Genomic DNA, 15,539 nt, shown 5'->3' on the forward strand with positions numbered 1-15,539 from the left:
CAGGATAATGTGACCTCCTCCTCCTTCATCCCTGGACACGTGCGCTGCGTGTGGAGCCACTCTAAACTACAACACATGTCGAAAATGACGAAAATGACCGACTGTAACGTGATCCGCTTTCATTTACAAGTTCTGTACGGGATTTCAGTGAAAGCATGTGAGAAGAAGCACGGCAGATTGTTCACTGGTGGAGCGAGAGTGTTTGGAGTCCCTTTGGAGAATTTGGAGCGAGTTTACGTCCCTGATTTTGGCCTGGTCCCGGAGTAAGTAACAGCAGCCAGCAGGCAGTGTGCTTAATATGAATAGATCTGAATGAATGAACTTTTCCGTTATATTGTGTACGTTTTAATAATTTTCTTTGTGTTTTGTGCGTAGTTTTTTGGTGCAGGCTTGTTCCTTATTGACTGAGCGACTCTGTACTGTTGGCCTCTTCAGAAAACCTGGCTCTCTTTCTCGTATCAAGACTTTACGTGTAAGAAATGGTCTTTATTATTGTATTTATAGACTACATTAGTATCGATTCTATGGCTGCGTGATATTAATATAAAAATAAGACATGAATGATAAAACCATGTGATCATTGTAATTGTCTTTTGAATTAATTGCACTTTTTTTTTTACAACAACGATTAACTTAATACATGAGAGATCTAATTGTGTTATGCAAATGTCATTTATTCTTTAAATAACTACTCCACAACTTCATTTGAATAAAAGTTCAAACATTGAGACATTCTAGGGCAAAATCAGCCTGTTATTGGTCTTAATACATTAAATTAAAGGCCTAACCAGGGAATCTGCTTAACCCCGTTGTTGTCCTATAACTCAGAGGCCAAATGTGACCCTCAGACCAGTTTTTGTTGGCCCCCCGTTAAATTGGCGGAACATTTTACTACAGATGTATTTAATCCTACTTTTATTTCCTCATAGCACCACATTACATTGCGATAGAGACCCAAAAATGATTGTTCCTTGCACTATTAAAAGGCTCTGTCAAAGCTGCGTTAAATGCAAATGAGTCTGAATGACTCACTGTATCGACACTGCTCTGTGGCCCTTGGCTTCAAAAATATTTAAATTTGTACACATTTGGACACTCCTGGCTTAACTGATGTCCACCCATCCACTTATCAGGGGTTGCATCATAGAGACTAAGCAGGGACTCTCAGACTTCCCACTCCCCAAACATGTCCTCCAGCTCCTCCGGTGGGACCCCAAGCATTCTCAAGCCAGCCGAGAGACATAGTTATAGTCCCTCCAGCACGTTCTGGGTCTTCCCGGGGCTTCCTCCCGGTGGAAAATGCCAATATTATGGAACCGATGGCTGATTCAGGAAATTTTTCAGTATGGGCAAAGATATTCGATACCTGTATCAGTGTTGGTGCACTTTATTTTATCAAAGTTAATCTTTTTAAGTAACTACCATGAAACATGTTTTAAAATCTTTCTTAGACTAAACTTGTCTGTGGTTCCAGGCCCAGCTGAACCGTGGGGAGGACTGCCTGTCCACAGCCCTGCCCTATGACGTTGCCACTCTGATAAAACAGTTCTGCAGAGAATTACCTGAGCCCCTGTTCCCCTCTGACCTCCACACAGCCTTACTCAAAGCCCAAGCCCTGCCTACACCAGAGGACCGGACATCAGCTCTGCAGCTCCTGTCCTGTCTGCTGCCTGCTTGTAACTGCTCCATGCTGCACTACCTCTTCGACTTTCTCTACAGAGTCTCTCAGAGGTAATCATGGGTTTAATTGTCCTGTTATAGACACCATTTTGGAGGAGGACTGTTATTTATATGGATTATGATTTTATTTTTTTATAAATTGTGAAAAATTGAAAGATGTTCTATGTAACTTTACTGGAGGGCAGTTCACCTCCTGTCTCCATGGAGATGTTAGAACTTTGTTTGGAATTTCCCACAGAATGGCATTAAACTTGTGTAAGTTTGTGTTTATCTTCTTGGCAAAATGTTACATGTCAGATCTGTAAAAATGCATGTTTTTCAAGATATTTTTAACAATAACAACACCTGCCCAAGATCAACACAAATGCAAGATTGTCATACTAGGTAAAGCACTAAAATCTCCATGGAGACAAGCTCCAACCAGAAAAGTTCCATAGTGCACCTTCTAATGCCATTTTAAATGCACGGAGAGCTAAAGTTCAGCCTAGTTGTGCATAATTAGATCAGTGGACATTGTGGACTGCATCATACTTGTATGCAAATAAATGCATGCTTAGACCAAGAGTATAAAATTGTATATAAAACCGTCAGATTTGTTTTTGGCCTTTTTAAATTGTCGGGAATTGCATTCAATCATCTCTGCTTGTTTTTCTTTAGATGTAATGACAACTTGATGACCAGTTTAAACCTGGCTACAGTCTTCGCTCTGTGTCTCTTGCCTCCTCCAAAGCAGACGGAGATGTCTGAGGACCGACTGGAGCTCAGAGTTCTAGTACTAGACACCTTCATTGAAAACCCACAACTATTTGGTACACTCCTGGGTTTACTATTTGATACAGGCCTATTATTTGATAAGTAAACTTTTTGGTAAAACTCTTTGTGGAGGGACTAAAGATTATAAGGTGTAATCGTGGGTACTAAGACCTTAAATTGTTTTAGGTGTGATCCCTAAGACTGTATTGGACAGTATGGAGTTTCTAATGGACTCTCCACTTTCTAAAGACTTGCAAACAAAAAGAGGAAACCGAAAGAGACATAGCTTCACAGGTACACACAAGACATTTGGAATCATTTCTATAGGTTTCAGTCTAAAAGCGTGTTTTCTAAATTGCAGTGAAAAGAACTGCAAAGACAGTCCCGTGGAGCCAAGCGCGGGTCAAGACCAAAGTGCTCGATTTGGAGCCCACCAAGCCCCTCTCATCCCGGCCCAAACTGAGGCGGAGTCTGGGTCAGGAGAACTTTCCCAACCTGCAGGTGTTCAGGAGCTGTCTGCCTTGGGAAGGTGAGCCCTATTCAAATAAAGTATTGTTATTATATTAAAAGAACTTTATGTAGTGTAGGGTACTATAATCACAGCCAGACCTGCATACAAGTTTTTGTCATTCTCTCTATATGAATAGGCCAGGCCTCATGTAGAAGCTCAGAACCTCCAGAATTCACTCACTGAGCTGCAAAGGCTGCACTAGCACTGATTCATGGTTGACTGTTGTAGTTTAGTGAGGATTCAAATCAGTCCTTTTATGTTTAAGCCAACTGGATTTGAGCATTGAAACTGGCAACCTGAGTGAGACACATTGTGCTTTCTGTTTGGATAACTGTCTTGAAAACCAAAACAACAAATTATAATATGAATACTGGGACATAATGTCAATGTTTTTGCAATTAAGAATAAATCGACATTAGAATTGTTATCAGTGAAGGCTATATTTGATTTGAATAACATCCATAACCATTCAGACAATAGCTCTTTTTTTTTTTTGTATCACTCAAGGAAAAAACTACACCACCAAATGTTTACTTTGTATCTGACTTTCTTTTTAAATATCTTGTGTGATGGGAAAATTTTACTTTTTCAGAGCACAGTTACAAATTGTCGGAAGAGGACAACTGCAGCATGCGACCAGAGAGATTAAAAGGGTATATTCTATTTATTTCTGTTAAGATAATGTGAAGTTTAATACCAATTGTTCACAAATCCTTAGTTTTTGCATTGTTCTGAGAAGACCTCAATGAGTATGATGTAATATGTTAGAAATCTCTGTCTGCTCACCAAAAGGACCAGAGGGCAGGAGGAGCACAGCTCTCCAGTTCTGACTGGAATGGGCAAACTGGCATCCTGGAGAAGACGCACGTCCCTTTGAAGAGCAGCCATGATGGGAGCCCAGTCCGACTGAGTCTGTTAACATTGTTAATATGTATATAAAATGTGTCTTGTATATATTTCATAATAATTGGTCTAATTGTGCACAGATTGTATCCAGACTAACATTTCAATAAATATGTTTTACCTGGTTTTAAACTATCATGTTATGTAATTTTAATTTTGAGGGCTATATAGGCCTTTCTCTCCTGTTCAGATTCTATTACAGTGTGAACTTTCACACTTATGTGGGATGCAGTTTAAAGTAACTAGCGAGTTGGCCAACTAATCAATAGGTTCAATGATTAGCATATTTAGAACAAATCCAAAAGGGAACACATAAAATGCTGTCTGTATGACCGTCTGAAATTGCAGTGTAAGAACTGTAGAATGTGTGAAATCAAGGGAAACGAGTCTTAAAGTAAACATTACTAGGCCTGTATAATTATAAACTCAATTAAATACGCAGCCAAGGTTTCTATAACAGAAATTGCAGCTGTGAAGTGAGGAAAATCGCATCTTACAGGGTTTATGTAATGAAAGGGGATGCTACCGGAAATCAGCGACTTCAAAATAAACCTACAATGAAGGGCACCACAGTAAAATGCCTATAACTGACAGCCTTTTTCTTTATAACCGGTCTACGCCACTAGACATGCATTTCTACGACCCCAGAAACCGTTAAAACCAACACAGATAAGCTAGCGTTCACGCCTTTCTTTATTAATGACTTGCCTTATTTTGTACCATAACCGGAAGTAGGTTAGCTAAAACTGTTAGCTTGACAGGAGCAGGAGCAGGTGCAAGTCCCTCCATCAACACAAGCGGACAAGGTAAGCGCAACGCACTTCTTGTTTTGATGCTTTATCGCCTATAAACAGCATTCGTTTGATTAAAAATGTGTTTTTAGTGGAAATTATTGAAGGTTAATTTGTTGTTTTTCTATTCAACCCCTAGTCTAACCAAAATTACACTGTTTTAGCAGCTATTTCAAGGCCTATTTGAGTAAATATAATACCACTGTTGCCATGTAGGCTTACAGTCTCCTGTCGCACTGTTGCTAACCTAATTAGACTGTGTTTTGGTCTGTTTGTTTATTACATCTCCATCATTTCTCCCCAGGCTTCTCGACAGAAATGGCCTCGACTGTGCGGTTGTCCTTCCTCGGTCTCCTCCTGTGCCTGTGCCCGGGCAGAGCTCCAGCCCGCAGCCCCCGCACGGTAGATCAAGTGTCCGAGGCCGACATCCAGCGTCTCCTCCACGGCGTCATGGAGCAGCTCGGCATCGCTCGGCCCCGCGTCGAGTATCCTGCGCACCAGGCCACCAATATAGTGGGCCCTCAGAGCATCCAGGGTAGGATAAACATCACAACATCATACATGCACTTGCTATAATACATGTGTCGTGCGCTTAGTTAAAATGTTTTTGTAAAATAAGGGAGGCTGATCTGAAATTCTAGTTATTATGCGTTTAACATAATTCAGTGATCTAGAAAGAGGTTAGTTTTTTTTTTTTTTTCATTAAGTAGAGCCTATCCCAATGGATACACAAATACTGTGACCCTTGTACCACAACCACTAAGGAGCCAACAATAGTACCCTTAATAGAGTTGTAATAGGCAATCTGAAACCCAGCAATAAGCAAACAAATCCTGTATTTATATTGAAACATGAACTATACATTATTGAACAGGATAATCATTGTGTTACTGTTTTGTGAATACTTTGCATCTTTTGTCTTGGATAGTTAGGGGATAAAAATGTTAAGGTACAAATCTTCTCATGTGAACCTGTTGACTGTAGTGCTTCTGTGTGACCACCAGGTGGAGCACACGAGGGCCTGCAACATCTCGGACCCTTTGGCAACATCCCCAACATCGTGGCAGAGCTGACCGGTGACAACGTGCCCAAGGACCTGAGTGATGACCACGGGTACCCAGACCCACCCAACCCCTGCCCACTGGGAAAGACTGGTCAGTCCAGAAACCCCATATATCCTCTAAAGAAGCAGTGATTATTTAAACATAAATAATGATGAAAGATTTGAATTGTGCTGTTTAGCTGCAGATGGGTGCTTGGAAAACGCACCAGACACAGCAGAGTTTAGCAAAGAGTTTCAGAAACATCAGCATCTGTATGACCCAGAGCATGACTACTCTGCTCTCGCAAAATGGGTAAGTACTCATTGTAGGCCTATAGCTAATGTTTGAAAGCCAAATATACAGGTTATTATCACGCAAGAGACACATATTGGCTGAAGTGTGAAGGTATTAAACATTTTCATAACTTATATCTACCTATACACACAACAATGATACATAAATAAAGATTAAGCTCCTAAAATGTAAGATTTAAAGGGCCCATATTATGCTCTTTTCTGATCTATGTTATGTTATGTTATGTCCGCAAAACAAACATTCCTGGAGTTGTGTTTTGTTCCATTCACACATGTTTAACACACAAACTCTGCATATTTATGCTGCGTTGCTTTCTCAAACTGAAAGCATTCCTTGTGGGGAACTCCTTCTTACACCTTGTGAGGTCAGGTGGTAATACAGGAAGTGTTCCACTGTTTTTAAACTTTACACCTTCTCTAGAATCATTTGGATGATTTCAGTCCTTGAATTTCCAATCTCTACTAAACTCAGTAGGTTAATGGTAAATGGTAGTAGTTAACGTGAAAACTGACACAGAATGACATCACAATGTGGAACAGAGCATTTTGAGCTTTGGAGATGTAAACAGACTAATAAATGATTACTCAAACATGTGTGAATGAAACATGGACAACTGCAGGTATGTTTTTGTTTGGGTAACAAAATTTTAATGTGGCTTAAAGGTCACAAGAGTCAGTATTGTGTAATATAGAACCTACATTAGATACAGTTTTATTAAATGTAATTGACAAATTGATTCATGTTTTTGTTCTCTTTGGATAAATAAATTGTATGGTTTTGTCTTATTTTAACCCCCTGGTTTAGCCTTAGTTTAGTTGTAATATAGTCTGGGTTTTGCTGTTGGAAGGCCAAATATTATCCTAGATGGTACTTGGGGTGATCTAAAACTGTACTGCATACCACATTGCCTTCTGCCTTTTGATGTCTCCACAACAGCACTGCAGGTTTGTTAGGGGTAATTAGTGAAAAAGACCGTAGTTTAAAAGTAATACATGTTTTTTCTTGCCTTTCCTTTCAGAATAAGGAGCGTTTGTACCAGAAGCTGAAGGGGGCACCAAAGAGAAGAAAGAGGGTATAGCATTTTGCGATAATTTTTCCCTGCAAATGATTGCATTGTCAACCTCCTGAACACTGAAGAAAGGTCTTACATGGGGGAATAGAAATGATCAGCCTGACAAAAATATTTTATAAAATGGAAATCTCAAGAATATCTGACACCCACTGACTGAACAGTGCCACCTAGAAGTGGACCCCTATGGGAGAGGAGACAGGCAAATTTTGGTATAGCCTCACAAAATTCAGAACAGTGCTATAGCTCCACGAGATAAGCCTAAAAATGAATTGATGCGCCGCTCTATGATGAACAACAAGGTGGCCATATTGGATCAAAAATCCTTTGCTGTCGTGAAATTTTTTTTTTTAAACCTCTTGAATGGACATGCTTAGTCTATACACTGGCTGACACTGATTAAATTCATAAATCACACGGCGCCACCAATAGGATTGGGGAGAAAAACATTTACTTTGACAGAAATTATTCAAATTTTGTAGAAAATGCCTCTGATCATATAACATAATTGGCACCCAGGGACTCATTTTTTGTTTTTGCTCTAGGATAATCAAAACTGCCCATTCAGAGTGAATGGCTCTGTGACTGGGTGACAAAATTCGAAACAGCGATAGGGCTCTGTGAGACATGCCAAAATTGAACTGGGGCACTGTCTTATAATGAACAGGAAATTGGCTATATTGGATTGAAATTTCATCGCCAATGTAACTGTGTATGTAAAAAAAAAACTATTTAGTCCTAGGTTTTTGGTCCAAATGAGGTCAGATTTGACATGTCATATGGAGAGATCTTGTAGTTTAAAATGTTTTTTTTTTTATTGTACTCCTTACTCTTTTGCCCATAGCTGGTGGAAAAACACCTTAATTTACTTTTTCTTCGATGATGTCTATCAGCCACAGGCATTGGGCAGAGAACTCAAAATGTAACCACTGGTGCAGAATCCAGACATGAATAGAGCATAGAAAAAAGCACATGGCCACTGAACACAATAGTGCCACCTGTAATACACATAAGATACAACAAAACATGCAAAAAAAAAAGGTCAGTTGGACCCAAGTCATATCCTTTTTCGTTTCTTCATTGAAAATTAACACAAACATTATACTGGCTACTCCAGTCGGAAAAGTAAATTACACCATAGCTGTATTATATTCAAGGTTGCTAGTACAAAGTCATGGCTGAAGATGTTAAATTAGCATAAAATGATATATTTGTGGAGCTGATAATACAGGAAGTGCACCTATTTTGAAAATGAATATTCCCCCTAAAACACTGCACTAGTCTAGGCTACATTTTACAATACACCATTTGGACACGACCATTGATAATTATTCTGTTTACATCACCCCTATTAGCCTACTATATTAGCCTAAATATTGCCAAAAACTGAAAAGATTTATTTCAAGATTTTTTTGCATTTGTATGGTAAAACACTGGATGAAGTACAAAAAGTCCCGCCTCACGTTAGTTAGTGATAGGTGAGTAGAATAACAATCAAAACATGGCTGATGGAACTAGATTTTGGTTACTAAAGGTTACCATGATGATAAACTCTTTATATGTATACCTAATTTCTTTAGACAATACAAAAATGTATTATTACTAAAACAATGGTGTAATTTTTTCAGAGTGTGAATCCATATTTACAAGGCCAGAGGCTGGACAACGTGGTGGCTAAGAAGTCTGTCCCACACTTCTACGAGGATGAGAAGGAGCCCACCGCCTCACCTATCTTGTTTTGATCAACTTTGAATGTTGATAAAATTATAATTAATAGGATACATCACATAACAACATTAGAATCCCTAGAGTTTAAAACTGAGCTGGAGCACAGGTCAGTATCCCATTAGCACATCAAAGAAAAACTGGCACAAAGTCTTCTGTCATAAATAAACAAAAATGTGCCATTTTTTAACCCAAAATACATTTGTCAGTTGAAAGGACTTTAAGCCATGAGATTGATTTGGTAAGTCTGTTGACACGAACGTAACTTATTATAGCCTATGTATAATTATTTCATTTTGATTTCAACACCTTTTTTTCCTATGATATGGTAAAGTATACAACTGAAGCATGCTCAAATGTTGTGCAACCCAAATCAAATTCCTAAAATATTGGTTGCATTTTTTCAATTTCAGTTTTAATTTTGTGTGCGTTATAGGAAAACCATTGGTAGCAGTATTCTTATAAGAGACCTACTTTATGACTGTACAGTAAGGAATTGTCTGTTATTGTCTAAATTTTATAAAAATCCTTAAAATAAGAACTTGTGTCTTGGGGCAACCTGCAAATATTGTAATAGTTATGTATATTAAGCTTGGGTATTTCCGATGAATAGAACATGTTTTAAACTTGGTTGTAGAAATTCACATAAAGCCTTCTTTTCTGTTGCCATTTTGTATTTATTTACAGTTGTGCAGAGTTATCAATGGCCAGACAATCTCTGCTTGGTACTTACCGGTTTTGTTCTGAAGTAAAATAAAGCTTATCTGCATTCAATGTCTGGAGTTGTAGTGTTTTGTTTTGGGGAGTTTTGTTTTGTTTTGTTTTTTTGGCCAAAAAGATGAAGATAATCTATGATTTTCGGGGCGTGTTTAAAGCATGAAGATTTGAAAAGACGCAATCTAACATTTCAAAAGCCACAATATAAAACAAAGGGCAGCAAGAAGAATCTACTGGGATTTGTTTCGGAGTAGTAACAGGTAAGTTCCTATAATACTCGTAATATTTAAAGCTGACCAAACTAGTTCAGACGGCTAAATAGAGATATATTACGTGCGTAAAAGTTGTGCGTAAAGGTGCCATTACTTAAAGTTTTGCTGTGATCTCTTCCTTTCAGTTTCAAAGATGAGAGCGACTTTGGCTATAGTCTTGGCTCTACTCATCAGCTCACCAAAAAGCGCAGACGCCCTAACCCTCCAGAGCGCGTTACCTCATTCAAACAAACCGAACTCCCCAAACGACTCAGAGGGCTGCCTACCGCCTGCCATCACTGGACTACTGTCACGCACGGACGGGGCTGTCACAACGACAACGGAGGAAGTGCTAGAGTCCAGTCAAGAGGCGCTGTACGTCACGGAACGTCGGTACCTGCGCATGGACTGGTGCAAGACGCAGCCGCTGAAGCAAACGATCCGCGAGGAGGGCTGTCTGACTCGGACTATTATCAACCGCTTCTGCTACGGACAGTGCAACTCCTTCTACATCCCGAGACACGTGTACCAGGACGGGGGTGCCTTTCAGTCCTGCTCCGCCTGTAAACCCAAAGCCTACAGCACTGTCACCTATACTCTGTTCTGCCCCGGTCAGACGCCCAGCACGCGCAAAAAGAGGGTCCAGCGCGTCAAGCAGTGCCGCTGCACCACCATCAATGCGGATTAAAAACTTTTTTTTTTTTTTTTTTTTTTTACGTTTTCTGAGATTAGTTTGACACAAAGGCTACTTGCATTTTGTGCCACAGAAGACCAACCTTCATCTCTATTACATAACATGAATGTTGCCTGCTTATGAAAAGGCATTTGTATTTCCGTTTTAGGACTATTCAGTGCTAAATCTAAAGATGCCACAGTGAATATTTAACCTTTCAGAGCCTCATTATACAATGTTTTGTACAGTGTTGGGAGTCAGGTGCTGATTCAGAGGCTGGTAGTAGTTTCCACTGTGTGGGATATAAAGTGTAACAATAATTTATGTGAACGCAACATTAACATGATAATAAACAAAACAATTACTAATTGTTGTCAGATCCTTTATTTAAATATGTTATGGTTTTAAGTGTTTTGCACCAAATGATCCACTCGCAGTTGCAAAATACTATTAATAAAAAATTCTCATCATATGATCAGTTCTGGTGGCATAGTTACTTATTCCAAAGGTTTTTTTTGGGTTGTTTTTTTTTCAACTAGACAGATTGGCCTCCTTTTGCAGTTGCTCTTTCTGTTATAAAACACAGTGGCATTTATAAAGTATCTGTTTAACATCACTTAAAACCTCAGCAGACAAAGACTGATAGTGATACAAGGCTGTTTGGGTTGATCTTTCTGGTCTCCACTTTCTTCTCTCCTGTGATCCTCTTCACCGAGACCTGGGGCTCCTTCAACCTAAAAAACAAACAGACAAACTCAGAAACAAAATGACATACATACCGTAATACATAAACTTAACTACTTTACTGATCTTGAGCATAGACACCAAAGATGTTTTCAGTGTTACTCACTAGTACTGAATAATAAAGTAAAGCAAAACCACTTATATCACTGTGCCAAAAATAAATAAACTAACCAAGAGAGAACATTTATTCACAATATAGAAAAGAAGTGAGTCTTGAAAAGCTTATGTCAGTGTCAGCCTCTTTGCAGAGTGTTCATTTTATAATGAGCTGAAACTGATGATGACAGTATACTTTATTTATCTTTCCCTATTTATGTTTTGGTCCAATACATCCATCCTACATTTCTGCTTCACCTGCTGTTATATTTAACTCACTAGCCTCCTCTCTGTGGCTCCCGCCCTCCACTGATGGATCAGAGGAGCCAGTCTGCCCAGGCAGTCATAACAGAGCCCCCCTCCTCCTCCTCCCTACCTCCATGTCTCCACACTACATTCACATCTGCAGATAAGATTACACAAGGATACTGTTGTCTAAACTGTTCTTTGTGCCTGTGCTGTGTCGGTGGTTCTTTTGTCTGTCCTTTGTGGCAGTTTATGTCAGATTGAAGGGGGTCATAGAGCCTCTTGTAAACACAAGATGCTATGAAGCAAAAAAAAAAAAAAAAAAAAAAAAAAAAGTTTTATAAAACATTCTTTTATAGAAAACATTACACATTTTACAAATATATATATGTACCTCTTCTAAGATATAAATATCTTAGTAGAGGTTCTACGATTTTCACTGATGATGTCACATACTGACTTAGGGTAATGTTGGTGAAATGTCGTGCTCAGAGCCACAACAACAGCATGCATCTGGGCTTGGTTTCTAATCAGCAAACATCTGGTTGGTGGACAAATTCTATCTACCTTTACAACATGATATGTTGAACTTCCATTGATACAGATCACTTAGTGTTCTGGGGGACATGTTTTTTTTGTGGACACAATGTACACATCTGAAAACAAGACCACATGTTTTAGATGGCCTAAAAGCTCATGAAGAAAACTACACATTTTCTGGAGCTTATGACCTGTATGAACACCTTGTCTTGTTAATGTTTGCTGGTAATGCTAGCGTGGGACATAATTTCATGGCAGCATAAATGAGCTCATCTGTTGAATTTCCAGCTGTCAGTTCTTCATATTCAGATTGTGTTGAAACAAAGCTCAGATTAAGGTCTAAATTGAGTAACAGAGCTTCAGACAGAGCAATGCCTAGCTTTAAAACAAGGCTGATTTAACCAGGTTCAGACATGTACCATGGGCTGTGTGAGTCAAGCTTCTCTTCATGTGAGGTGTTGTTGCTGTGTGTGTATTACTCTCTGGTCTGTATAGAGTTGAATGTGGATGTTAAATCATACTGCAGGGAGGTTGTAGATGTGCAGGGAGTAATGGGTCCAGAATAGATCCTTGTGGGACACCGGTGGACAGGTGGAGAGAAGGTGAATGGTGACGGGTGATTCTGTCCTACTGTGAGCGGTTTTGGAGATGCAAGTGAAATTCACTAATGTACCACATCTGTTACAACATGGTTGACTAACTGAACTTAATTGTGTTAGGAAACACAGAGAGAATGAGACATGCAGCATACGGGCGAATCAGTAGTGTTGAATCTCCCAGGCCACACTGGAGCCACAGGAGCAGGCCACAGATCACAGACTGATGGGACTCTCCTGATTACACAAATGGGAAGTTGTAGTCTTTGTGCTGGCTACAGGGGCACAATGCCACTGTGATGCGTGGGGCAGATCTGATAGAGCCAGGATTAAGACTGGAGTGAGGCGCCAGGCCAGTCCGTCACAGAGTGTACTGCCAGTGTGCAGTAGGAGCACACACAAACAGTGCACATGTGGTACATACAGTCTGCTCAGTCTGGGAGGCACACAAGAGGCTGCAGTGCTGGAATTTATTTAGCATAGCTCTGATCCATTTTTGTTAAACACTGGTAGTTCAGACAGTGTATTTTGGTATACAATTACAAATAAAATGTCTAAAAAGTTTAAACTAAATCATAGAATTATTAAATTAGGCCACCACCATTTTAATTCCTATTAACGAAACACATTTTTGAATCAATACTTTTTCATTATTATTCACAGTACATGAACATGACGGACGTACCTTTGGACAGTGGCATTAAATAGATTCCTTTAAAATCTGAAAACCACACACTTTTCCTGCTAGGGTGATGACTGTGTGCCTGCCCCCTGATCCCCTGGTTGGTAAACATAGTTGTACATTGCATGAGTTTACTGACAACTGATGAGTGGAAAAGCCACATTAAAAAATCCAATGTTTTTGTTTTTTGGGTCAAAAATGCAGACTTCCTTTTACACAACATAAACTGTGGCTTGATCACTGGGGCCACATTTGGAAAACCAGAGACGGGATATGCAGAGTAATAAGGAGATGTCTGGAGCAAAACTATCCCAGACATGAGCCACAGATTGGGCTGTGAGAACTGTGAAGAGGCCCTCCACATCACACAGATAGAGTTACACTGCAGGTCCACTGAGGTTCACCCACAAGAACATAACGATGACCACGCAGAGAAGCTAGTCTGAAGAACTGTTCAAGTCACTGTCTAATGTTTCAGCAAAGAATGTGAACTACAGATGCTTGGAGGTTTCGGGGAGACTTAACTAAAATGTAGTGATTAAAGCAATAAATATCAGAAGGCTTACCTCTGTTTTGAAATGACTTTGCAAGATGTAGATGGCTGTTTGGGGAAGAGCATCTGTACACCAAATGCATAAAAATCACTGCAAGTTATAAGGCTTTATTGTTGTGAGATCAAAAGAGACAACATTGAAACTAGTGGCATTACCCCCTTTTCACCTTTAAGTACATTTTTAATACTTTTGCTCAAGTAGATTTTTTATGTGATAATTTTACTGGAGTGCATTTTTGCTTTGTATCTGTACTTTTACTTAAGTAACAAAATCAAGTATTTCAGTCATCAGTGGTCATAGGCCTACCTTATTACTACCTTTTGCTTTTTTGATGACTTGCACTGTCCAGGGACTGTTGGTGGATACTGGCCTTTTTGTCAAAACCTGGCAGATACAGACATATTTTCTTTTCATGCAGTGAATGATTTAGTGCTGAGGTCATCTGACCAGCTCCTACAGCTGTGCCCAAAGCCAGGCTCAAGACCAGAGGGGACAGCCTTTTCTGTGACAGCAGCCAGACTATGGACCAGCGCCCTCTGCCTGTCAGATCCTCTCAGTCTTTCACGCAGACTGGATTGAAAACTCATGTCTTCTCCCTGGCATTTATCACTACGTAGACAGGGTATCTTGGTGTTTTATTGTACTTTTCCTATGTTTAGTATTATCTGTATATTTGTTTTTGTGAACTTTTTATGTGGTCAGCTGAAGTTGTTTTTAAGTGTGCTAGAGAAATAAATGGAATTACATTGTCTGTGATTAAATTCATTCCTTTATATATTATTTTATAATATTAATATTTTGTTAAATCCTATTTCCTCTTTTCATGTATTTTGCAGGAGTGAGGCATAGACCAGTGCTCCATCTTCCTCTATACCCCAAATAAGTGCACAGCTGTGTGGAGTGACTGTGAGTATCCCTCCTGCCAAGGCCACTGCACTGCACTTACCTGTACCCACAAGAACCAACCAAGAAAATATCAAGGACACCAGTTATGGGCGCAGGAGCTGTGTTCACTGCAGGACTGTGAGCCAGGAGACACAGTCTACTCCATGGAAATGCCAAGCCTATGACGTAGCTCTTTGTCTCATCTATGACAGGAACTGCTTCTATAAATGGCACCAATACAGTGATTCTTCTTTTATTCATGGTTTACAAAAAATACAAATTTTTGATCAGATTCTATAACTTGCTTCTAGTATGACTTGTTTTATAAAACTCATCTAGATAGGGTCTATAGCAAAAGAAAATGGTCTTTTGTCCAGTTGACTTAAAGTACGCCCTTTTATATATCCTCAACCAGTACAGAGATACTTGTCATTACATTCGATTGCCTAACAGACACAATACAATATGGTTGTTGAAATCAGGTTGTTTTAATTCATATTACAACAAAACTAAATATGAAAGTGCAATGAGAAGCCTCACACAAAGACACTGGAGATGCTCTGCTGCTAAGTGACAGTCCCTGTAGGCTGCAGCCCAGGGTACCATCGGGGTAAAGCTGTCCTGACAGTAAGACAATCCTTCCTCTAGAGATAACAGAACATGAATACTTGCCTCTGAAAAGACCTTTACCTTATGAACCAACTCACTGGGGAGTTTTGAACTGCCAAAATGATTATCTTTACGAACCTCAATATTAACAGTATC

At 39.4% G+C, this 15,539-nt stretch overlaps 2 protein-coding genes across 2 annotated transcripts; both read left to right on the forward strand.

The window, feature by feature from the left end:
* Positions 1-84: 84 nt before the first annotated feature.
* Positions 85-9,257, forward strand: LOC117393228 (uncharacterized). Its single transcript, XM_055232398.1, has 12 exons — positions 85-263; positions 376-472; positions 1,475-1,731; positions 2,338-2,489; positions 2,620-2,727; positions 2,795-2,962; positions 4,615-4,653; positions 4,943-5,173; positions 5,643-5,792; positions 5,881-5,993; positions 7,015-7,068; positions 8,694-9,257. The coding sequence occupies exons 1-12, from the start codon at positions 85-87 to the stop codon at positions 8,805-8,807; spliced, it is 1,662 nt and encodes a 553-aa protein (XP_055088373.1). The 3' UTR covers positions 8,808-9,257.
* A 482-nt stretch (positions 9,258-9,739) lies between these two features.
* Positions 9,740-10,446, forward strand: grem1a (gremlin 1a, DAN family BMP antagonist). Its single transcript, XM_033990833.2, has 2 exons — positions 9,740-9,767; positions 9,905-10,446. The coding sequence occupies exon 2, from the start codon at positions 9,913-9,915 to the stop codon at positions 10,444-10,446; it is 534 nt and encodes a 177-aa protein (XP_033846724.2). The 5' UTR covers positions 9,740-9,767; positions 9,905-9,912.
* The last annotated feature ends 5,093 nt before the right edge of the window (positions 10,447-15,539 follow it).

Source organism: Periophthalmus magnuspinnatus, chromosome 24 (genome assembly GCF_009829125.3).
Source record: "Periophthalmus magnuspinnatus isolate fPerMag1 chromosome 24, fPerMag1.2.pri, whole genome shotgun sequence".
In the NCBI taxonomy this organism is placed as follows: domain Eukaryota; kingdom Metazoa; phylum Chordata; class Actinopteri; order Gobiiformes; family Gobiidae; genus Periophthalmus; species Periophthalmus magnuspinnatus.